The sequence below is a fragment of the Phascolarctos cinereus genome, unplaced genomic scaffold (assembly GCF_003287225.1).
Source record: "Phascolarctos cinereus isolate Bilbo 61053 unplaced genomic scaffold, phaCin_HiC Scaffold_4;HRSCAF=312, whole genome shotgun sequence".
NCBI lineage: Eukaryota > Metazoa > Chordata > Mammalia > Diprotodontia > Phascolarctidae > Phascolarctos > Phascolarctos cinereus.
Genome location: NW_027555847.1, coordinates 672,629,703 through 672,652,185, shown reverse-complemented (window position 1 = coordinate 672,652,185; position 22,483 = coordinate 672,629,703). Strand labels below are relative to the sequence as shown.

The 22,483-nt window shown below is 52.8% G+C and overlaps 1 protein-coding gene across 1 annotated transcript in view; it reads right to left on the bottom strand.

The window, feature by feature from the left end:
* LOC110223440 (phospholipid-transporting ATPase ABCA7-like) overlaps window positions 1-22,257 on the bottom strand; it is a 36,043-nt gene extending 13,786 nt beyond the window's left edge. The window contains 29 exon segments of the mRNA XM_078154087.1: window positions 1,738-1,812; window positions 1,933-2,038; window positions 2,284-2,316; window positions 2,903-2,997; window positions 3,084-3,276; window positions 4,175-4,273; window positions 4,363-4,487; window positions 4,598-4,674; window positions 4,677-4,751; window positions 5,463-5,586; window positions 5,874-5,921; window positions 6,403-6,425; window positions 6,428-6,604; window positions 7,185-7,263; window positions 7,400-7,587; window positions 8,056-8,097; window positions 8,100-8,192; window positions 10,288-10,427; window positions 11,011-11,032; window positions 11,035-11,141; window positions 11,378-11,549; window positions 12,858-12,968; window positions 13,065-13,269; window positions 15,416-15,637; window positions 16,668-16,890; window positions 17,208-17,384; window positions 17,737-17,936; window positions 19,964-20,125; window positions 21,727-22,257. Coding sequence (XP_078010213.1) covers window positions 1,738-1,812; window positions 1,933-2,038; window positions 2,284-2,316; window positions 2,903-2,997; window positions 3,084-3,276; window positions 4,175-4,273; window positions 4,363-4,487; window positions 4,598-4,674; window positions 4,677-4,751; window positions 5,463-5,586; window positions 5,874-5,921; window positions 6,403-6,425; window positions 6,428-6,604; window positions 7,185-7,263; window positions 7,400-7,587; window positions 8,056-8,097; window positions 8,100-8,192; window positions 10,288-10,427; window positions 11,011-11,032; window positions 11,035-11,141; window positions 11,378-11,549; window positions 12,858-12,968; window positions 13,065-13,269; window positions 15,416-15,637; window positions 16,668-16,890; window positions 17,208-17,384; window positions 17,737-17,936; window positions 19,964-20,125; window positions 21,727-22,242 — 3,909 coding nt within the window. The 5' untranslated portion in view covers window positions 22,243-22,257.
* Between the last annotated feature and the right edge of the window lie 226 nt (window positions 22,258-22,483).

Genomic DNA, 22,483 nt, shown 5'->3' with positions numbered 1-22,483 from the left:
ATGCATATATATATATATATATATATATGTACTTTATATATTATATATTAATCTATTATAATATATATTTATATATAATTTATATAGCTATAAATATATAACTGAGGTGGGATTTAAATTAGGGTAGCAAGTATTTATATGGCACTTTAAGGTTTGCAAAGTGCTTTACACATATTATCTCATAGATTATCTTACAAATATTACTAACCCTGAGTAGGTAGGCCCTATTATTATCATCATCTCCATTTTATAGAAGAGGAAACTGATGATGATGATGTTAGGTAACATTTCTATAGCATTTTACATTTTGTAATGTACTTTACATGTGCTGTCTCATTTGATCCTTATAATAACAACCCTGGAAAGTAAGGGCTATTACTATCATCTCAATTTTTTTTTTTTAGGCAATGGGTTTAAGTGACTTGCCAGGGTCACACAGCTAGTGAGTATTATGTGTCTGAGGCCAGATTTGAACTCAGGTCCTCCTGACTCCAAGGCCGGTGCTCTATCCACCTAGCTGCCCCATTATCATCTCAATTTTACAGATGAGGAAACAGGCTGAGAGGAGTGAAATGACTCATCCAAGGTCACAGGGCTAGTAAGAATATGAGGCAGGGACTTAGTACCATAGTTACACGGCTGGAAGGACCTTCAAAGCCAAGTGCCTTCTTTTACAGGCAAGGGAAACTGAGGCTCAGGGAGCAGAAAGGGCTTGCCCAAGGTCACAGGTCAATGGCAGACCCACAGGAGTCTGGGAGCTAACCCTGAAGATTACTCCAGCAGACCACTGCTCAACTGGAAAGGTAGATAACGTAAGAGTTATAAAAAAGCCAAATGGGTCTACAGTGGCTTGGAAGGTAGAGAGCTCTCCATCACTGGAGAGGGCCTTAAGCAACAGGCATTCCCTGGAGGGACTGTCAAAGAGTGTCTTGCTGGCTGGGATGCCCCAGAGGCTGCACCTTGCTCTGAAATCTGGTGAACTCCTTGGCAATGCTTCTCAGTATATTGAAGAAGGTACTGAGCTTGGATTCAGGGAGACCTGGATTCAGGAAGAGCAAAAGCTGGGTGACCCTGGGCAAGATGCTGCACTTGTCTGCCTTGGTTTCCCTATCTGTAAAATGGAGGGGATGGACTCCATGGCCTCTGAGGTCCCTTTCAGCCCTAAAGCAATGACCCGAACCCACCCCCTTCATTTGCAGAGGAAGAACTGGGGATCCCCCAAAAGGGGAAGTCACTTGCTTGTGGTCACCCGAGGAATAACAAGGAGAATTTGAATCCTAATTCCATAAATGCTGCCTTGTCAGCAAGGCAGCTGGTGGTGCTGTGGATAGAGCACTAGGCCTGGAGTTGAGAAGACACGAGTTCAAATCCAGCCTCAGAAACTTATTAGCTGTGTGACCCTAAGCAAGTCACTTAGCCATTGTCTGCCTCAGTTTCCTCAAATCTTAAAATAAGGATAATAACAGCACCTACCTAGGATCAAATGAGATAATATTTGTTTAAAAAAATACAACATAAGCCTTAGCACAGTGCCTGGCACATAGTAGGTGCTTTGTAGATAGATGCTCATTCCCTTCCCTTGCCCCATCAGCCCACAGGGCATTTTCAGCACCTCAGCTCCCGCCCTTCCCCACTCTGACACCGAGGATCCTGCTTTAGAGAGCGACAGGAGGGCTAGGACAGAGGCCCTGGGTGTCCAGGGCCTGGAGAAGTGGCAGCCCCTTGGCCGCCACTCACCTTCACATTATTCTGTGTGTCCAGACCCTCTGCCCAGGCACTGAGATTCTGTAGCAGATGATGCACTACATTGCTCTAGGCAGGGAGAGAGGACAGTCAGAGACCACCCCTCACCCCTCAGTCCAATGTCCCCTCCTACCCCTGCCTCTGCCCCCACCTCTTCTCTCTCCACACCAACCTTGCCCAGCTAGTCACCTGAGAGCCGTAGAATAAGCGTTGGAACTCCTGGATGGTGCTGAGAATCTCTGGCCCTGAGCCCAGGCCCAGGCTATGGCTGCCCCCCAGGGAGAAGCCCCCATACCTAGAGATGAGGCAGGCCCCGGCTCAGAGCAGGCCTCTACCGCTCTGTCCACAGCCCCGAATCTCCCCTTCCCTGTCCATCCTCTTCCCCTGTTTCTTTTCTGCAAATCTTTTCCCCCAATATGTCCCTCACCCTGACCTTAGCCCTCCCTTCTTGCCTCCCCCATCCGACCACCTCTCAAAGCCTACAAAGAACCTCCCTCAATCTGCTCCCTCCTCTTCCCCTACCCGACCCCACCAGCTCACCTAATCTCATTGACATACTTCTTGGTCCTCAGCCTGAGAGAAGAGAAGAGGGTGAGGGCTTTGGCTGCTCTTCCCCAGAACCAAAAAGGGTTGGGGAGGGGCTTTTCCTCCTGGCCACCACTCACCTAGCCAAGAGTGCCAATACAGGGCAGGGCAGTCTCCCTCTCAGCCCCAGCCCCTCCTTCTTAAAGGCCTGCCTAGGTGTTCGTTAAGTATGTATGACAGAGAAAGGCTTGGGGAACAGGGGGACTAGTGTGGGCAAGGCATTAGAATAGAAAATCTTAAAGTCCCTCCCAGCTCTGACAACTTGTGTTCTAAGGGCCCTCCTAGCTCTGACATTCTGTGTTCTAAGGACCCTCCCAGCACTGACATTCCATGTTCTAAGAGTCCTCCCCACTGACATTCCGTGTTCTAAGGGCCCTCCCAGCCCTGACATCCTTGGTTCTAAGGGTCCTCTCAGCTCTGACAACCTGTGTGTTCTAAGGGCCTTCCCAGATTTGACAGTCTATGTTCCCTGGTGGGGGTGGACAATAAGGAAGAAGGGTGGGTGTAACAGGTGGCAGGGTTGGCAGTGGGACTTTGGGACAGATGCTGAGCAGGGGCCAGCAGAGGCCCTTACCCCTGATTGATGACCCGAGGATAGGTTTTAACCAGATAGTCTGAGATATTTCTTCCTGTCAGATTCTGCATAACATCTCCCGGGCCCAGCTGCATCTGCTCCAAGAAAGAATCTCAGTCCAGGCACAGCCTAACTGCCCTACAACCCAGGGAGGGCTCTGCTTCCCTTCTCTAGGCCTCACCTGGGGAGGTGGAAGGCCCCCTGCTGCTTCTGGGCAGTCAGGGAGCATCTTCCGGGCCCCGGGACTGCTGCACTGGCAGGCGGGGGATGGGAACTGCAGGGTCCAGTTGCCTGTAGTGAAGACTCTAGCCACAGTCTCAGATACTGGGGGCACCCAGAAGCTGTGGTTGGCTGGCCGGGCATAGTCTTGCCCCCTGTAAGGTCACAAGAGTCTGAGAGATGTTGGGATGGATGATTTCCTGGCTGTGTACACACACACACACACACACACACACTCTCTCTCTCTCTCTCTCTCTCTCTCTCTCTCCCCTCCTTCCCTCCAACAGGTACCCACTTGTAACCATTCCTGGTAATCCACCTTCCCCCTGCCCTAATCCTCTGGGAATTAAGCACAATAACAATGACTCATAGCCCTTTAAGAGTTACAAAGCTGACTGCCCCCCACAACAATAACACTGAGGTAGGGAGCGGGCTGATGCTTTAACCTCAGTTCATAGATAAGCATAGTCAAGGTAAGAGAAGCAAATTAAGGAAGAGCTCATGGTCCCACAGTCAGCAAGTGGAAGAAGTAAGACTCAGACCCGCCCGATCCTCCTGCCTCCCCTCTGTGCCCTGACCTCTCTGGAACTCAGTTTCCAATGTGTCAAATGAGGAGTTTAGACTAGATCTCTAAGGGCATTCCAGTCCTAACATTCTAGGTTCTAAATTCCTCCCAGCTCTGACATCTTGGGTCCTAAAAGCCCTCCCAACTCTGACATCTTGGGTTCTAAGGGCCCTCCCAGCTCTGACATCTTGGGTTCTAAGCTCCCAGCTCTGATATCCCTTGTTCTAAGGGCTCTCCCCGCTTTGATATTCTGGGTTCTAAGGGCCTTCCTGGCACTGGTATTCTCTGTTCTAAGAGCTTCCCCAGTTCTGCCATTTTCTGTTTAAAGGCCCTCCCAGCTCTGACACTGTGTGTTCTAAGGACCCTTCCAGCACTGACATTCTGTGTCCTAAGGGCCCTCCCAGCTCTGACATTCCCTGTCCTGTGGTCTAAGTTGTAAGGCACTATAGAGCCAAGAGGACAGAGGGCTTCACGGTCGGGACACTTACAGGCCTGAGCTATTCTTCCCACAAGAGCCCTGGAAGCTGGGCTCAGACAGGAGGGCATTCAATAGCTGGGCATATCTGAGGTTTCCAGGGTCATCCTCACTGTAAACAGAAACACCAGCAAGGAAAACCAAGCCTTCTTGGCTCTTGCCCTCACCCCCCGCCACTGCCCAGCCTGGCCCAGCACTCACCTGAAAAAAGAGACCTGGGACCCATACATGGCCGGCTGGAGCTCCAGGGGCGGATAGTGGCCAAATGGGGGCACGATGAGGCTGAAGAAGAGCGCCAGGCCCACAAAGAAAGCGGGGAGCACAATCTAAGGGCCATCACAGGATGCTCGGTGAAGCGAACCCAGGGTCCCCAGCTTGGTAGAGCCCCCCTCCTTCTGTGCACCCCAGCTCCAGCTCCCCTGTGACACCCTCTGACCTGCGCAAAAAGGCCTCGGCGGCTGCGGCGGGCATGAAGGAACCTCTTGGTGAACAGGGCCCGGAGCTGCTGCCGGTGAGGGCCCAGCCCTGCACGCGCCCAGAGGTGCCCGGCTCTCCACGCAGAGCCTGCATTTCTGCAGAAACAGCCCCTGCTGGGAATAAGAGCAGTGGCACCAGGAGGGCAGGGAACAGAATCACAAAAGAATCAGACTTGGGAGTCAGAAGGGACTCTAGAAGCTATTTAAACCAGGGTGTCAAATTTTCGGGGCCCCATGCTGCCCACACTCCCGAATGCTGCCCTGACCAGATTAAAATGTAACTGGGAAATGTCTGACAAAATAAAATTACGATACAACACAGATAACGTTACTTTGTAGTTTTCTAAGTCAATCTACTATCACAGGGATCTGCTTCTATTTGAATTTTCCACCACTAATTGAGGCTGACTTCTTCATTTGACACAGGGGGAAACTGAGTCTTAGAGAAGGAAAGTGACTTGCCCAAGGTCATATAGTCAAAAAGCAGCAGACAGACCCCTGTGCCCCTTCTGAGGTAGCTAGGTGACTCAGTGAGTAAAGTGCTGGGCTAGCAGTCAGGAAGACTGTATGATTCTGTATGAATCAGCTGTATGATTCTGGGCAAGTCACTTAACTTTTTTGCTTCAGTTTCCTCATCTATAAAACGGAGATAACAGTAACTCTTACTTCTCAGGGTTGTGAGGATCAAATGGGATAACTGTAAAAAGCGCTTAGCACAGTGCCTGGCACACAGCAGGTGTTACATAAATGCGTATTCCCTCTCCCTTCCCTCTAAGTACAAACCCCAGGCTCTTTCAATGCCAATGCTAGGGAGGGCATACTCACCCACATCCCCATTCTCCTCTGCATGCTCCTCGCTCATCCTCCTTTGGCAGGGGGCAGAGGCTGGGGCAGGCACACCCAGCCGAAGGGGCTGGCCCTCCCCATCTGCCAAGGAGACAGAGGTTGTCTATGAAGGGAGATGCTGCTGCTATCTAGATCAGCAGCAGGAATTCGACTATCGGACATGCCCCCTACAATGGGGACAGGGCCTCACCAACCCCTCCACACTCTCGCCAAGCTTCTGGTGGTCAGTGGTGGCTGGCAGAGTTAGTGCCCCAATCTGGGTTCAGAGCCAGGAAGTACCATGAGGTCACCTGGCTCCCCACAGACACCTACCCCCCTGGTTCAGATAGACCTCTTAAGAGGTTCAAAGAGAATCTCTCTCCTGAAAGCTCCTTATGGTAACAGTAATACCTTCTGGTCCTTATCGACTCCACTGTCCTCGGCCACCTTCAAGAAGATCTGGAGGGGGAGATGAGGGGCTGGGAAGGAGGGCAGAGGCCCCTGTGGGGTGAGGGGAGATCTGGGGAAGAGGCATCTTGGTGGGGGAGAGGAGACCTCAGAAATAATAGAATGGTGGGGAACGGAAGGCAAGACTAGAAGGGATTGGGGGAGGGAGCCCTGGCTGTGAGGAGGAAAAGGAAGGGCCAGAAGGTCCAGAGCTGGAAGGACGCTCAGACTCATTTGTTTTGACCCCCACACTTTAGGGATGAGGTGACATGTTCAGAGATCAAGGAACTTGCCCAAGATGACACTGGTAAGAAGGCCTGGAATTCAAACCCAGGTCCTGTGACTCTCTGGGGTTTACTGGAAAAAGGGAGGGGACACTCCAGAGACCCCTTTCTCCATAGAACCCTGTGGATAGGGGGGAGAAATTTGGCAATAATGGGACGGAGAGGAGAGAGGAAACCTGGGAGCCCAACTGGCCTTCAGCCTTCTCTACCTCCTCCAGGGTGGTGTCTGAGATCCATAGCCAGAAACACCCAGCTCCGCAAGGTGCCTGTCCAGCTCCTGAAATAGCTCCCCAAAGGCCCCGTTATGGGCCCCAGAGTACGGCAGGGTCAGCACCACCTCATGGCCTAGCTCCTCCACCAGCTGGGCCCCAGGGACAAGGCTCTGTACAAGTGTGAGCAGCTGGGCCACATCTAGGCAAGAGGAGATGGAAGGGCCTTCAGAACCTCCCCCTTCATGTGGGGGAGACACATATGGAACACAGGCTGTTAGAACTAAAAGAGGTTTTTGAACACAGAACACAGGATGTTAGAAATAGGAGGGCTCTTAAAACCCAGGATGTCAGAGGTGGAAGGGCCCTCAGAGCACAGGATGTCAGGGCCGGGAGGGCCCTCAGAACCCAGGATGTCATGGCTGGGAGGGCCCATAGGACACAGGATGTCAGGGCTGGGAGGGCCCTTAGAATCCAGGATGTCAGGGCTAGGAGGGCCCTTAGAACAAAAGATGTCAGGGCTAGGAGGGCCCTTACACCCCAGGATGTCAGAGCTGGGAGGGCCCTTAGAACCCAGGATGTCAGAGCTGGGAGGGCCCTTAGAACCCAGGATGTCAGGGCTGGGAGGGCCCTTAGAACCCAGGATGTCAGGGCTGGGAGGGCCCTTAGAACCCAGGATGTCAGGGCTGGGAGGGCCCTTAGAACATAAGCTGTCAGAGCTGAGAGGAAACACTGGAACACAGCCTCTAAGGATACAATGGGCTGGCCCATCAGGGACTCACCAGTGGCATCAGCTGGGCCACCTTCTTTGCTTTCCAGGTCTCTGGTCCCGCTCCTCTCCAGTCTGCCATAGTCCTGGTCCTGGGGGTAGCAGGGTACCATGAGCAGAGCGGGGACAGTGACAAGGAGGGCCCTGGTCATGCCCTAGGGTCTTGGGCCTTTCCCCTCCCCACCCACCTCAGCCCTGTCGTGCCCCCCCAATGGCCTGAGTCCCCACCTTCCCAGCCTTGGGGAGCACAGTTGGCCGGCGCTTCACCAGGGTCAGATAGTAGCCAGTGCCCAGACGGCTCTTCAGGAAGAGGGGAGACCCGCAGCAGCGCAGCTGGCCCCCTGCGATCATCGCCACACGGTCTCCCAGTAACTCTGCTTCATCCATATAGTGAGTGGACAGGATCACTGTGCGACCTGTGGGGATGGCAAGGTGAGAAGGCCCCTGGGAGCTCTGGAGGCTTCCTGGGAGAGGCTGGCCTTCAAAAGAGGAAGGAGTCTCAGGACAACCCTCAGTAATCAGGGAAGACTTTCAGGAGGAGGTGGCACTTAAGATGGGTCTTGAGGGGGCAAAGATGTGGACTGAGTGGAAGAGGACATTTTCTGGAAGGAGGGAGATATTTCTGAGGATCACAGGATTAGAAGCCATCAAGTCCAATCCAATTTTACAGATAAGGTGACTTGCCCAAGGTCTCATAGTCACTAAGCTTCTAAGGGCAGGATTTGAATCCAGGTCTTCCTTATTCCAAGTCCAGTGTCCTGTCCACAGCATTATCTGTCCCTCCAAGAGTTGAGAGGGGAGAGATGAGGGTCCCCAGCATGAAGGGGAAGAGATGTTTACTCAAGAGCAACTTCTCAGTGAGCAGGTCCAACCCCCGCACCCACCTTGCCGATATTTGAGCAGCAGCTCCCAGATGGCTCGGCGGAGAATGGGTCCACACCGGCTGTAGGTTCATCCAAGATGACCACTCGGGAGCCACCCACGAAGGCAATGGCTACGGACAGCTTCCTCCGCATCCCGCCTGAGACATGGGGGACACATTCTCACCGAGCAGTTGGGACTCCCACCTTCCAGCCTTCCTCAGTATCCAGTACAGCCAGGAGTCCAGAGGGGAATAGGGACAGGAGAGGGAAGATGGCGAGAAGGGAGAGCAGAGGGGCCGCCAGGCCCTGAGTTCGGCGTAGGGGGCCAGGCACATGAAATCAGAGTCACAATGTTCTGAGTGACTTTAGAGGTCACCTCATTTAATCTGACTTTTTTTTTTTTAGGCAATTGGGGTTATGTGACTTGCCCAGGGTCACACAGCTAGTAAGTGTCAAGTATTTGGTCTGAGGCCAAATTTGAACTCAGGTCCTCCTGACTTCAGGGCTGGTATAATCTAACTTCCTCATTTTATGGATGAAGAAACTGAGGCCTTGAGAAGATCAGTGACTTGTGGCTAATAAGAGGCACTATTAGTAACTAAACCCAAGTATCTTGATTCTAAATCCAGGATTCCAGGACCAAGACAAGGAAAAAGGGCCCCATCTCCGCTCTCTCCTGCCAAGTTTACCCATTCCCCAAATCATATGGTGTTGTGGCAAAGGGCTTGCCTTTGGAGTCAGAAGACCTAGGCTTGATTACTCGATCTACTACTTCAAACCCATGTGACCCTAGGCAAGTCATTTCTCTTTCTAAGCCTCACTCTCCATTTTTATAAAATGAATGAGTCTATATTTCTTTTTTTCTTTTAATTAATTTATTTTGATTTATCAACAATTACTTCCATAAGCTTTCGAGTTTTAAATTTTTCTTCCCTCCTTCCCCGAGTACATGTTTCTAAGTTCCATTCAAACTCTATAAATGATTTTAATTAGTCAGCCAGCGAGCATTCATTAAGCTCCCACTACAATCTTCTAGGCAGCTGGGTGGCATAGTGGATAGGAGACCGGAAATGGAGTCAGGAAGACCTGAGTTCAAATCCAGCCTCAGACACTTACCAACTGCATGACCCTGGGCGAGTCATCTAACCCTATCTGGTTCAGTTTCCTCATCTGTAAAATGAGCTGGAGAAGGAAATGGCAAACCATTCCAGTGTTTTGGGTTTTTTTTGCCAAGAAAACCCCAAAAGGGGGTTCCAAGAGTCTGAAATGACTTACCAACAAAAATCTCATAATCTCTATTCTCTGACCTGCCACCCAAACTTCAGTTCCCCAGCTCCTACGCTCTGATGGTCACCTTGCCCTAGGGGTCAATTCAAGTTGATTTAAGCATTTACTTAGCAACCACTATGTCCCAGACACTGTACTAGGTGCTCTACAAAGACAAAAATGAAACAAAAATCAAGTTCCTGTCCTCAAGAAACTTACATTCTACTGGAGGAGAAAAGTATGCAGAGATATATAAACACTATGTATATATAGATACATCTATATTTATAGATACATAGATAGATAGAGATAAACACCACATAGCCAGTCTGACCAGCATCTCGCACTCATTTGGTCCAAAACTGTTTCTCTTCCCCATAAAGCTTCCCTCCTGACTTCCCTTCCCTCCTCATCTTCTGCCCAAGAATGGGTCCCTGTCCCGTGCTCTTCTCACAACCCTTGACTCTACGCCTTACAACCCCCTCCCACTCCTCCCACTCTCAGTGACACCAGTGAAGGGTGAGGCCAGCTTTACTCTCCGGCCTCCTACCTGGCCCCCCTGCCTCCAGTGTCTCCTGTAGAAACCACCAGAGTCCTTCCTCAGCTCTGCCAGCTTTCACAGTTCTCCACAGCCCACTGAGGAAAGCCCAAATTCTACATTTTCTGGCCTCCTTGACCTCGTTTACAACATCCCTGACTGCCTGCAGCCCTCACCTCCCCTGCTCTAGTCATCTGGGAGCCTTCGAGCCACCCCTGAGCCAAAGAACCTGGCCCTGGCCCCACAATGTCCTGTCCCAGTCTCTCACTGTTCCTACTGTCATCCTTGTCTCTAAGCCAGACTAGATACTCCCTGAGGGCAGGACTGCTCTCTTCTCCTGCTAGCTTCCCTTTGACACGGTGGAGCTCAGAATGCAGGAGGGTTGATAGATGGAGAGAGGGAGAGGGTCCAGGAGACAGGGATGAGAGGGGCCCATGCCCCAAGCTCACCAGAGAGGTGACGAGTCTGCTCTTGCCGCTTGTGTGGGAGCCCCACATCCTGCAGGAGGCGAGGCAGCTCCTGGCCCACTGCTGCCTGGCTCAGCCCCTTCAGACGCCCATAGAACCAGATATGTTCTTCCACAGTCAGACTGGGAGCAGGAAGAGAGAGTGAGGCCCACCTCCAATGCCCAGGGCACTCCTCCTGAGGGCATCCCCAGCCTGGAACAATGACCCTTGCCTGCCCCCTCCCCTGAGCACCTCAACTAGCCATGGGACACTGGGCAGGCCTTTCCCCCTTGAGGTCACAGATGACATCAAAAAATGAGAGGGTCAGTGAGATTGTTTCCAAGTCCCTTCTGGCTCTAATATTTTGTGCTTTAATGTTTTAAGGCTTCTGCTCTCCCCCAACTCCACCTCTTGCCCCTGACACCGCATGGCCTACAGGCCCTCCTAGGTCTGACATCCTGTGTTCTAAGGACCTTCCCAACTCTGACATTCTATGTTCTAAGGGCCCTCCCAGCTCTGACATCCTGTGTTCTAAGGGCCTTCCCAACTCTGACATTCTATGTTCTAAGGGCCCTCCAGCTCTGACATCCTGTGTTCTAAGGGCCTTCCCAACTCCGACATTCTATGTTCTAAGGGCCTTCCCAGCTTTGACATTCTGTGTTCTAAGGAGCCTCCCAGCTCTGATGTTCCACATTGTCAGGTCAGTTCCTGGCCCCTGTGACCTACATATCGAAGAGCACGTTATGCTGGGGCAGAGGCCCAGGTTGCGGTGCACAGCTGCCCTGTTGGAGCTGATGTCTTGACCGAGGATGAGAGCTGATCCCCGGGTGGGGGGAAAGAGGCCACTCAGGATGGAGCTAGGGGTACAAAGAGTCAGAGCTGAGGAAGACAGAGGCTGCAGAAGTGGGTGATCATGTGGGTGGGGCAGGGGCTTAGGGAGGGTTTCCAGAGCTGGGGAAGGGGAGAGGAAGGCATGGAAGAGTCTCTGCTCCCCCCTCCCATTGGAGCCAGCCTCCTAGAACAGTCTGGAAGGATCCCCCCACATCCTGCCCTGTCCCTCCAATCCTTCCCCCTCCCGCCAGATGACACTCACAGGGTCGTGGTCTTGCCAGCCCCGTTGTGGCCCAAGAAGGCAGTGATGTGGCCCTCATAGAAGTCCAGGCTGAGCCCCTGAAGGGCAGGGCGGGCACTGCCAGGGTAGTACTTCACCAGGCCCCGAAGTGATACACCCACATTGAGTCCGGGGGAGGGGTCTTCCACCAGCACTGAAGGAAACCAGGGACCAGGGCATGAGGTTCTCCCAGCCCCGGCCCAGGGAAGCCCCGAGCACAGGAAGCTTCCCCCCACTGCGTACTGCAAGGGAGATCCTTGTTACTCTGAAATCTGGGAAGGGGATGTAAACACCAGAGGGAAATCCTGGGGGTACTGGAAGATATATGGGGTTTATAGGGCAAGTGCTGGTGGATGGTCTGTAATTCAGTTCCATTCACCCAGGGTTACTAAGGCAGGGGATGTAGCAGAGAGAGCACCAGGGCCAGAGCGTGAGAGACACAGGTTCAAATCCAGCCTCAGAAACTTACTAGCTCTGTGACCCCTGGGCAAGTCACTTAACCTCTATCTCCCTCAGTTTCCTTTTCTGTAACAAGGGGACAATAACAGCACCCACCTCAAAGGGTCATTGTGAGGATCAGATAACATGTTGGTAAAGCACTTAGCCCAGTACATAGTAGGCACTTAATAAACCACTGTTTCTCTCCCCCTCCCTAAGGGCTCTGCTAGAGTAGAAGCTTTGTGCCCCACAGGGGAAGAAGGAAGCTACAAGGGTGGTGACAGGTCTACAAGGATGCCCTTTTTCTCTCTGGGGTTGCTAGGAGCCTTTAGGAGAAGTGAGATCTCCAGGGGCATGGGGGGCTTCTGTAGAGGGCAGAGGCTCTCGACCAAGATGGGGGATGGGGAATCTGGGGGGCTTCAGGAAGGACAATATGGAGGTGGGGGCTAGAGCAGGGCTCTCCCACTTTGGCAGTCAGGCTGGCGAAGCCTATGGACCCCTTCTCAAGAGAAGGTCTGAAATGTACAAAATAAAATACCCAGGAAATTGATTAAATTGAAATACTGTTATCAAAATACTTTTTTAAAAAACATAAATAAGTTCACAGAGCCCAGGTGAAGAGCCCCTGGTGTTTAGTGAGTGTGAGCTGTATGGAAGGGCATAAGGGATGTGGAGGGATACAGATGGAGCTGTGCTCTTTAAGGGTATCAGTCAGTCAGGGTAACAAGCATTTGTAAAGGGCTCGCCGTGCACCAGGCCCCATGTGCGCTGAGCGCGGGGTGGCTACTACTGGGAGGCTGAGTGGTATGAGGAATGTGAATGGTCTCTAGGGATGTGTGACAGGTCTGTAATGGGCTGGGGGAGATCCACAGGGGTGTGAAGGCCCTACAGTTGAGGGGGAGCATGAGACACGAAAGCTCTGTAGGACAGGCAAACAGGGTGTACACAGGGTGGCCTGGCCTCTGAAGGTATAAGGTCGATGGATGTGTGAGAAGTCTGTTGGGGTAGGGAATAAAGGATTTACCTTGGGGGTCATCCTTGGAGGGGGTCGGGTCCAGGCTGACAACTGCCAGCTCTCCACACCAGTAGCTTTTCCGGAAGGGGAAATTCCAGGGCTGAGGGATTCCATACTGACCTAAGGTGAGCAGGGAAGAGTGGACACCTCAGAACCCGAGTCCTGGCTCCCCACACCATCTCCCCACCCCAGGCCCCGTCTTTCTCCAGGCCTCACCAGGGCAGACGGCCTCAATATACCAGGTGGCCATAGCATAGAGTCCAGCGTCCAGGATCAGCAGAGCCTCGGACAGTGCCAGGTTGTAGCCATCACCAGCCACAGGGCTCTGGCCCAGGTTGTGCCACTGAATGCCCACGCCCTGCTCCTCATACAGGGAGAAGTACTCACAGCCAAAGCCGAAAGCCACTGGAGACAGCAGGCTCTATAGAGCCAGGGGCAAAAGGGAGGCAGGCATCACCGCTGGCACCCTCTCCCCCTGCCAGGGGTGCCGCTTCCTGGCCCTCGGCCGGCACAAGCCTACCCAGCTCTAAGGCCAGAGTCCCAGAACCCAATGAGAGCCACCCACTTCTGTCCCAAACTGCCAGGGCCTGGGGCTGGCACAACTTGGCCTCCCAGAGGGAGTCAGACTAAAGTCAAGGGTCTATAGATAAAAAGGAGTATTTATAAGGGACAGGATACCTGGGGATGGGGGAGGGGATTCTATGGTGCTTTGGAGCTTTAGGGAGCCTATAAAGAGCATGTGAGGGTCTAGAGAGAACATAAGGCACCCCCAGGAGAAGGAACACTTCGATTTTCTGCCTAAATTTCAAGCATCTATCACATGCCTTACTTTATAGCACTTATTCCATAATAGGCATAAATATTATACCTTAATAAACATACATTGAATTGAATTTACAAGAAAAGATGTGGCATCTAGAAGGGGCCTGTGATGCTCTATGGTCATATGGAGTCTCTAGCAGGGTTATGAGGGAGAGCATGAGGGTACAGGCTTGTGGGGGGGTCTCCAGGGAGCAGGCTGGCTTCTTGGGTAACGTCAGAGTGCTGGAGTCTTTAGCAGGTGTGAACGCCATAAGGGAAATCTCTCTTGGGGCACAGGAGGGCTAAAGTGAAGGTGTGGACTCTTGAATGGCAGGTCTATGGAACAATGTGGGCCTGAGAAGCTTCAGGGTGAGGTATGCTCTATAGACAGCACTGGAGGGAGAGGATTCTGGGAAGATGGTGGAGTAGGCCAGAAAACTTTTGGCTTTCTGAATTTCCTCCATAAAAAAAGGACAGAACATCACCTCGGAGCAGCAGAAATAAACTCGGGGTAAAGCAGTTGTCCTCCTAAGACAATCTGAGAAGACCCCAGGAAAGACCCGACCTCCAGGCGCCAGAGGTTTGGCCTGAATGAACTGCAAACCTCTCCAGGCCAACCGGAGAACCAACAAAGTCCTAGAGGAATCTGGGGTTGGGAGGTGGTCTCGACCTTAGAAACTTTCATCTCCCAGACAGTGCTGAGGAGGAGAAGATTAAAGGCCCTCCACTGCCTAGGGGCGCCGAGCACAGCCGCACTGACCAGACGCGTCCTGGACTGCAGCCGCAGAGAGCAGGCATTAGCACACACCTGGTGAGTGCAGCAGCCACGGGCAGGGACCCTGCTCGCTGTGGCAGAGAAGACAGCTGTAGTTAGGAGCCACCAGAAGGACCACAGGGAACAAGATCATTTGTGGGGCAGTGTGGCTGGGGGCCCTATCCGTGGCTTAGGAATAGAGAGGAGAGCCCAAGGTTGGGCCCAAGATAGACCTCAGAAAATAACAGTCAGAAGGACCTGAGGTTCGGGGCATCATTCCCCATACCTTGGGACTAAAACTTGATTATGCTAATAGCTGCTAAAAACAAAATAAAACCAAAAAAAAAATACATAAAAAATAAAAATGAGTAAGCAAAGCAGAAGGAACCCAACCATAGATCGTTACTATGGGGATGGAGATCTGGGTTCATATTCAGAGGAAGATAAGGGAGCTAACAAAGCCACTCCTTTTTCAATGAGAACCGTCAAATGGTCCCAAGCACAAAGAGAGTTCTTGGAAGACCTCAAAAAGGACTCCAAAAATCAAATAAGAGAGATCAAAGGAAAAAACAGAAAAAAAAAGAAGAGCAATCCAAGAAAACCAAGAAAATTATGAAAAGAAAGTCAACCAACTGGAAATTGAGAATCAAAAACTTAAGGAGGAAAATAATTCCTTGAAAACTACAACTGGGCAAGGGGAAGCTTGCACTGGGGGATCCAGAGGACATAGAGTCTATAGGGGCATGGGGTCCATGAGGGACATCTGGAAGAGGCCTATGGGGGAAGAAGTCTATATGGAGTATTTAGGCCCGTAAAGACATTGAATCTGGAGGGGGGAGGGTCCTCTATTCTGCCCTGCACCCTGGCAGAGTGGGTATAGGTCTCTCCCCTGCTGCCCACAGGATGGGTACTGCCAGAGTCCCTGCAAACAGGCCCAGGGCATCCTCTGCCCCCCCCCCTCCCCACAGTCCAAGGCTCAGGACTTCTTGGGCAGGCACACTGCAAGCCTCACCGCAGCCAGGCGCAGGGCTGGGGGTAGATGGTCCCTCCAGGCCACGCAGAGCACATAAGGCAGGTAGAGGGTGAAATAAAGGAGGCCTCCGCAGGCAGCCGCCACATTAGCGTGGGAGAAGGCAGCACTGAACAGGAAGCTCTGGCAGACAGTGGCAACAGCAAAGGCAGCCAGGAACAGGAAGACGAGGAAGGGGTCACTATAGGGGAGAATGTCCCCCTGCTGCAGAAAGAAAGGGAAGGCGGTGACCCAGTGACACCCCTGCCTACACCACCATTTTGGAGGTCAAATGCCCTCTCTCCCCACCCTTAGGCCGAGCCTAGGGGAGGATGCAGACCCCAAAACTCAGGGTAATGGGGGATGGTCAGGGCAGTAACAAATCTGGGGCCTGGGAAATAGGGCCAACAGAGCAAGGATTGAAGAGAAGGCTTGGGAGGGGCCACAGATACAGGGGTTATAGGATCATTGATCTAAAGTAGGCTTCAGAGGAAGAAAATGAGGCCCATGTAGATTAATTCACTTGCCTGAGATAGCATAAGCAGTAAATATTAGAGATGAGTTGTTTACTGCCTGGGTAAACTTTTGTTAGTCACTTAGGCCTCTGTTTCCCCACTTGGAAAATGTGGGAGCTGGTCTAGATGGCCTCGGGTTTGAAAGGGTGGAGGGCGGCTACCCAGAGTATGGCACCCTTGGGTTAAGGGATGAAGAAGGGAGAGCCCTTGGTTTTAGGGACAAATAGGGGTATGGTCATGGAGGAAGGGGGCCCTAGAATTGAGGGGGATGGTGGTAGGGTTCCCTAGGCATGGGAGATGTCCTGGGGGGATGGAGTAAGAAGGACCCTGGGCTTAAGAAATAGAATGGGGTGGGGAGGTCTTAGGTATAGGTGATTAAGTTGGGGGGGGGCTCAGCATGGGAGAGGGACTCTGGGGTCCCTGGGTCTGAGGGATGGGGGGAACTCTGGATATGTATGGGTGACAGAGTGTGAGGGAGGGAGCTCTATGCTTAAGGAATGAAATGTGGAAGGTCTTGGATATGGGAGGAGGACTCTGGGATCCTTGTGTGTGAAGGATGAGGGGGACTCAGTGAGTGGGGTTTCCCTGGGGATGGTGAATGGAGTTGGGTGTTCTGGGTGGGAGTGACTGAGTGGAGCAGCCCTGAGCTTGGGGGATGGAGCAGGGAGGAGGTTCCTAGGTTTGAGGGGGGTCCTGGATCTAAGGTGGGGGCCCCCTGAGTGGGTAGAGGCCCGTCTCACCTTGAGGATAAGAACAAGAAGGCTGCTGCTGACCAAGAATGGCACAAGGCTGCTGATAAACCAGCTGCCCCAGAGGACGCTGCGGTCCAGGCCCATTGCCAGCATGGTGTCCCGCAGACGAGCTTCCTTCTCCTGAACAACGCCCTTCACGGTCAGGGCCACCGAGTAGATCCAGGCGAGGGTCAGGAATAGCGGCAGTGTCCGGTTCAGCACTCGCAGGAATCTGAAGGACAGGAGGAGGAAGAGCCCAGGCCATCACTCTGACCTTCCTCTTAACACAGAGCCCTCAGTCTGAGAGCTCCTTCTCTCAGGTCTGGCTGGAGAGAAGCCCAGGGTGGGAATGCCCAAAGGGGCACAGGCTACCCAGTGTGCCCAGGTGGGCCTAGGTATGAATGTTGGGGCTTTGACAAGGCTCTGAGATGCCCAGGGTGGGGATGCCCAAAGCGGGCACAGGCTACCCAGGGTGCCCAGGCGGGCCTAGGTATGGATGGTTGGGGCTTTGATGAGGCCCCCTGAGATGCCCAGGGTGGGGTCACTCACACATCATCCACATAGCAGGGGTAGGGCATCTGTTGCAAGTAGATGCTGGCAGGGCGGGCAGAGCTGTTCAGCACCCGGACGACTGCCCCCTCCAGAAGGTCCTGAAGGTAGACAAAGCCACCCCACACATAGCGCATGTCCAATACAGGATCCGCTGCCGGGCCGGGGTCCCAGAACCTGTACGGAACAGGCAGGGATAATGGCAAACACAATGCCCCTGGTGGCAGGATGCCAGGCTCAGGCTCCGTCCTTCTCCGGAAAGAGCTTACAAAGCAAGGATTTCCATCCCCCTGGTACCACGCCCACCTCCCTCCAGATGAAGAGCCAGCCCGCGGCCTCCTCTAATACCATGGCAGTGCTGGAAGGGACCTGGGAACATGGAATGTCAGAGCAGGGAGGGCCCTCGGGACAGAGAACAGCAGTGAGATGAGCCTGGGACCACAGCAGCCTTGGCAAGGTCAGGTCCAGGCTGCCGCACTGCTCCTGCGCGTCCAGGGAGCCACGTCAGCCCCCCGGCCCCGCCTCCAACCTGTCTTTGATCTTATTAGTCCTGGCGACATCGTCGATATCCATCCGGATCTTGAGGCGGACGTGGCCCGGAGCTCGCCCGTCCTGGAGCCCCAGGAAGACGACGCCAGCCCAGAAGCGCCGCCGCCCCAGCAGCTCCACGGCCCGCTCCATCAGACTGTCCTCTGTCACCACCGGCTCCAACTTGTCCAGAGAAACACACTGCGGGGGAGAGGAGAAGGAGGGCAGCCGCTGGGGGGATTCCAGACCCCAACCCAGGGGGAGCAAAGAGTAGCTTGCCAGGAACCCGGGAAAAAGCCCTAGAGTCCAACACGCATGTGTGCGTGTACACGCTCGCCTGCGTTCATGCATGTACGGTATGTGAGCATGTACTGAGTATCTGTGTGCACACATGTGTATCACATCTGTATGTGCTGTGCATGTTTGCATACATGGCTATGTGTGTGTTGTGTAAGCACATATGCAAGGGCACACACATACATTCAAGCATTGTGCCATATACATGCATATTGTATGTGCATGCATGTATGTGTACATGTGTTTTGCTCACGTATATATGCATTACACACATATGTATGAATGCACATGTATTTGTGTGTTATATAAGTATGTGTATATGTTTGTGGGGTGGGGTGGGGGTAGAAGGGCAGAAGGTACATGCATTTGTTCCCATCTTATTCTTTATCTTTGAATCCCAGCTCAAAACTCGCCTCCTCCTGGGAGCCTTCCCCGCTTTGCCCCGACCCCAGCACGTATTTCTTTTGCACAGATCTTGCAGTTGCTTCTCTGTGTACCTGCTGCCTCCCCCCACAGTAGACAAGATCCTTGAGGGCAGGGGCTGTTTCATCTTTGTCTTCACATCTCCAGCACTGAGTTCAGTGCTTGGCACACAGTAGGCACCTAATAAATGCTTGCTTGCTTGATTCAAATGCCACCTCTTCCAAGAAGTCTTCCCTTACCCTCTAGTCCACAGCCCCCTTTGGACACCCTGCCCCTGTCTGCTGTATGAATCGTCAATCAATCACTACACGTTTATCGAGCAGGATCATGGATATGGGCGTCAGCGTTTCACCCTCACACTGGGTTGGGGATTTTAACTCTGGTCTCCCCCAGTGCTGAGCATGGGGGCGCTTCTACGCAGAGCTGGCACTTCATAAGTATCTGCCGTGCAGAGTGACTCTGCACAGCGCTGGAGGGAGAGTTAGGAAGGCCTGTGTTCCACGCTCCAGGCCAGTCCCCAATCCGGATCCAGGTGAGCATTTCTACACTGGGAGTCTCTGACAGGATGAACTTGAAGATTCGGACCATATGAAAACGCTCATGCTTGTACTGCTATCAGGCACCCATCTGTTCTGGTGGCCTTCTGGCACAGAGCCTCTGGCCTGTTGGTGACCTTAGAGGGCTCTGTCCCCAAGACCCCCCCCGGACAGGACCGTGTTTCCCCCACGGGACCAGGGCCCAGACCCGGCCCCCAGAGGTGACTCCGACGGTGAAGGGTGTGAGCCAGGGCACAGACCTGCTATGCACCAGGCACTGGGCCAAGCACTGAAGGTACAGACAGAAGCAAACAAGGCCCAACAGAAGCCCTCAGGGGGCTGATGTTCTGACGAGGGAAGACCAAATACCATCACCATCATCATCACCATCACCACCACCACTGGCACTTAGGTACCCAGGCAGCAAGGTGGAGCAGTGGTCAGAATGCTGGGGTCCGGAGTGAGGAAGACCTGAGTTCAAATCTGGCCTCAGAGACTTCCCAGATGTGTGACCCTAGGTAAATCACTGCACCTCTGTTTGCCTCAGTTTCTTCATCTATAAAATGGGGATGGTGACAGCATTCACTCCCCAGAATTGTAAAAATCGAATGAAATATTTGTAAAGCACTTAGAATAGTGCCTGGCCCACAGCAGACACTATTTAAGCGTCAGCCATCATCATCATTGTTATTATTATGTTTTAAGATTTGCAAAGCACTTTATAACTACTATCTCATTTGATGCTTATGATAACCCTGTGAGACAGGTGCTATCATTGCCATCCTTATTTTACAGTTGGTGAAACTGAGGCAGACGGCAGTGACTTGCCCCAGGTCATACACCTAGCATGACCACCACCACTCTATTTACTGGCCCACTTACCACCTCTGTGCATGTGGGGGAGCTGGAAAGAGGGGAAGATGGGGGCGGGGAGCTTAAGAGCATTGGCCCGGGACAAGGCCGCCATCTCACCTCCAGGACTTTCCCCACTTTATCCACTATCAGAGTTATGTCTTCGTAGGCCTCTTTCCAAGTGTAGCCACTGCTGTCCAAGCCCAGGAAGGTGCGGATGGCCGACGTCCCGTTCCTGGGGCGCCTCAGCCTCTCTTCCCAGGAGGGCATCTGGAACAGCCTCTGGAGGACCGGGGGAAGGGGGAAGCCCCTTAGCTGGGTCCCTGGCCTGAGCCCATTTTCACCCTTATGTCCAACCAAGCTCTTCCCGTGCCCCTGTAATGCCCCTCCCTCTTCTCGTCCTCTCCAAAACCAGTCCCAGCTTAACTTCATCTTTTCCCATGAAGCCTTCCTCGACCAATCCAGGCCCCAGAGACACCTGCCTCCTCTGAGCTCCCAAAGAATTTGGTGTTTGGATAACTGATTAGGCACTCAGGAGACAGAATGTAGGACCACAGAGCGGGAGGGGAAAGGCATCTCAGAGGCCATCTAACTGAACCCCCTTCATTCTACAGAACAGGAAACTGAGGCCCAGCGAGTGACTTGTCACACAAGCAGTGAGCATAAGAAGTGGGGTCTGAACCTGGGTCCTCTGACTCCAGAGCCACTGCTCTTTCTACCATATGACAGGAACCTAGGAAGGACCTTAGAACAGAGACTGTCAAAGCTGGGAGGGCCCTTAGAACACAGGATGTCAGAGTGGGGGAGGGGCCTTAGAACAGAGACTGTCAGGGCTGGGAGGGCCCTTAGAATACAGGATGTCAGAGCGGGGGAGGGGCCTTAGAACAGAGACTGTCAGGGCTGGGAGGGCCCTTAGAACACAGGATGTCAGAGCAGGGGAGGGGCCTTAGAACAGAGACTGTCAGAGCTGGGAGGGCCATTAGAACATGGAATGTCAGAGCTGGGAGGACCTTAGAACACAGGATGTCAGGGCTGGGGAGGGCCCTTAGAAGAGAGACTGTCAGAGCTGGGAGGGCCCTTAGAACATGGAATGTCAGAGCTGGACCTTAGAACGCAGGATGTCAGGGCTGGGGAGGGGCTTTAGAACACAGGATGTCAGACCTGGGGAGGACCCTTAGAACACAGGATGGCAGAGCTGGGGAGGACCCTTAGAACACAGGATGGCAGGGCTGGGGAGAGGCTTTAGAACAGAGGCTGTCAGACCTTAGAACATGGAATGTTAGAACGGGAGGGCCCTTAGAACATGGAATGTTAGAGTTGGGAGGACCTTAGAACACAGGATGTCAGAGCTGGGAGGACCTTAGAACACAGATCATTCTATGTAAGAGGAAACTTGAAACTCAGGGTGGGAAGGTGACTTGCCCCAGATCATTCCGGGTAAGTCACAGACCCAGGACTTAAGCGCAGGCATTTTGACTTGAAATCCTACACTCTTTTAGAAGAAAGCCAGAGAGGGGAAGGAACTTGCCTAAGGTTAAAAACAACATGGTATTAGACCCCAGGTCCCCTGCCTCCCAGCCCAGTATTTTTCCCACTCTGGATGGGGTGCCCAGGGCTAAGTATACAGTAGGTACTTAATGAATGCCTGTTCATGGAATCAAAACTCTGGAGCTAGAGCTGGAAGTGACCGAGGCCAGCTAGAGTGAGATCAAAGAGATGTGGTGACTTGCCCACAGTCACTCAGGTGGTAAGTGGCAGAGTGTGTATCCCCCCAATACTCCAACTGCAAATCCAGCCCCCTCCCCATTGCTCCAGGCTGCCTCCTGGCCCTTGATGATCTTGGCCCCCCCAAAACCTCCCTGGGGCTGCCAGCCCATCACTACCTTCAGGAGCACCGCTTGGGCACTGTTGTTCATGAAGCTGGAGATCTGGGGTGCGAGCTCCATCCAGAGGCCATGAAGCTCCCGCAGCAGGGCCAGCTGATGGAATGTCTGGTTCACCTGGACAGAGACCCAGGCACAAAGCAGCTTGGTCAGGGCCCCTTCCCATCTGCCCCCTCCCTCCTCAACCAGGGATGGGGGCTTTGTTCGAGTGTCCCAAAGTAGAGGTAAGGTGAGAGGGGGAGAGAAAGAGGAGGGAGGGAAAAGGAGAGAGAAAGAAAGAGAGAGGGGTGGGAACGAGAAAGGAGAGAAAGAAGAAAGGGAAAGAGGGTAGAGAGAGAAGAGGGGGAGGAAGGGAAGGGAAAGGAGAGAGAGGAAGGAAAGGAGGATAGAGGAGAAAGAGAAAGAAAGGGAGAGGAGAGAGAAAGACAGAAAGGAAGGTAAGAAGGGAAGGGGGGGGAGAGTGTAAAGGGAGAGAAACCACAAAGGACGAAGGGAAAGGATGACCCAGGTTTTCATGGTTCCATAATTTCTTCAAGAAAATGACCCTTCATTCCCATCTGTTCTCTTATCTGACCCTCCCCAGAGGCTGATGGGAAATGAAGGATCAACCTTAAATTACAGAACAAATTGGCACAAAGACAGGAAAAGCCAGTGGGTAGCAGAATCAGGACAAAGATTCATAGTGTCAAAAATGGGAGGGCCCTTAGAACCCAAAATATCAGAGGAGGGAAGGGCAGTAGAACACAGAATGTTAAAG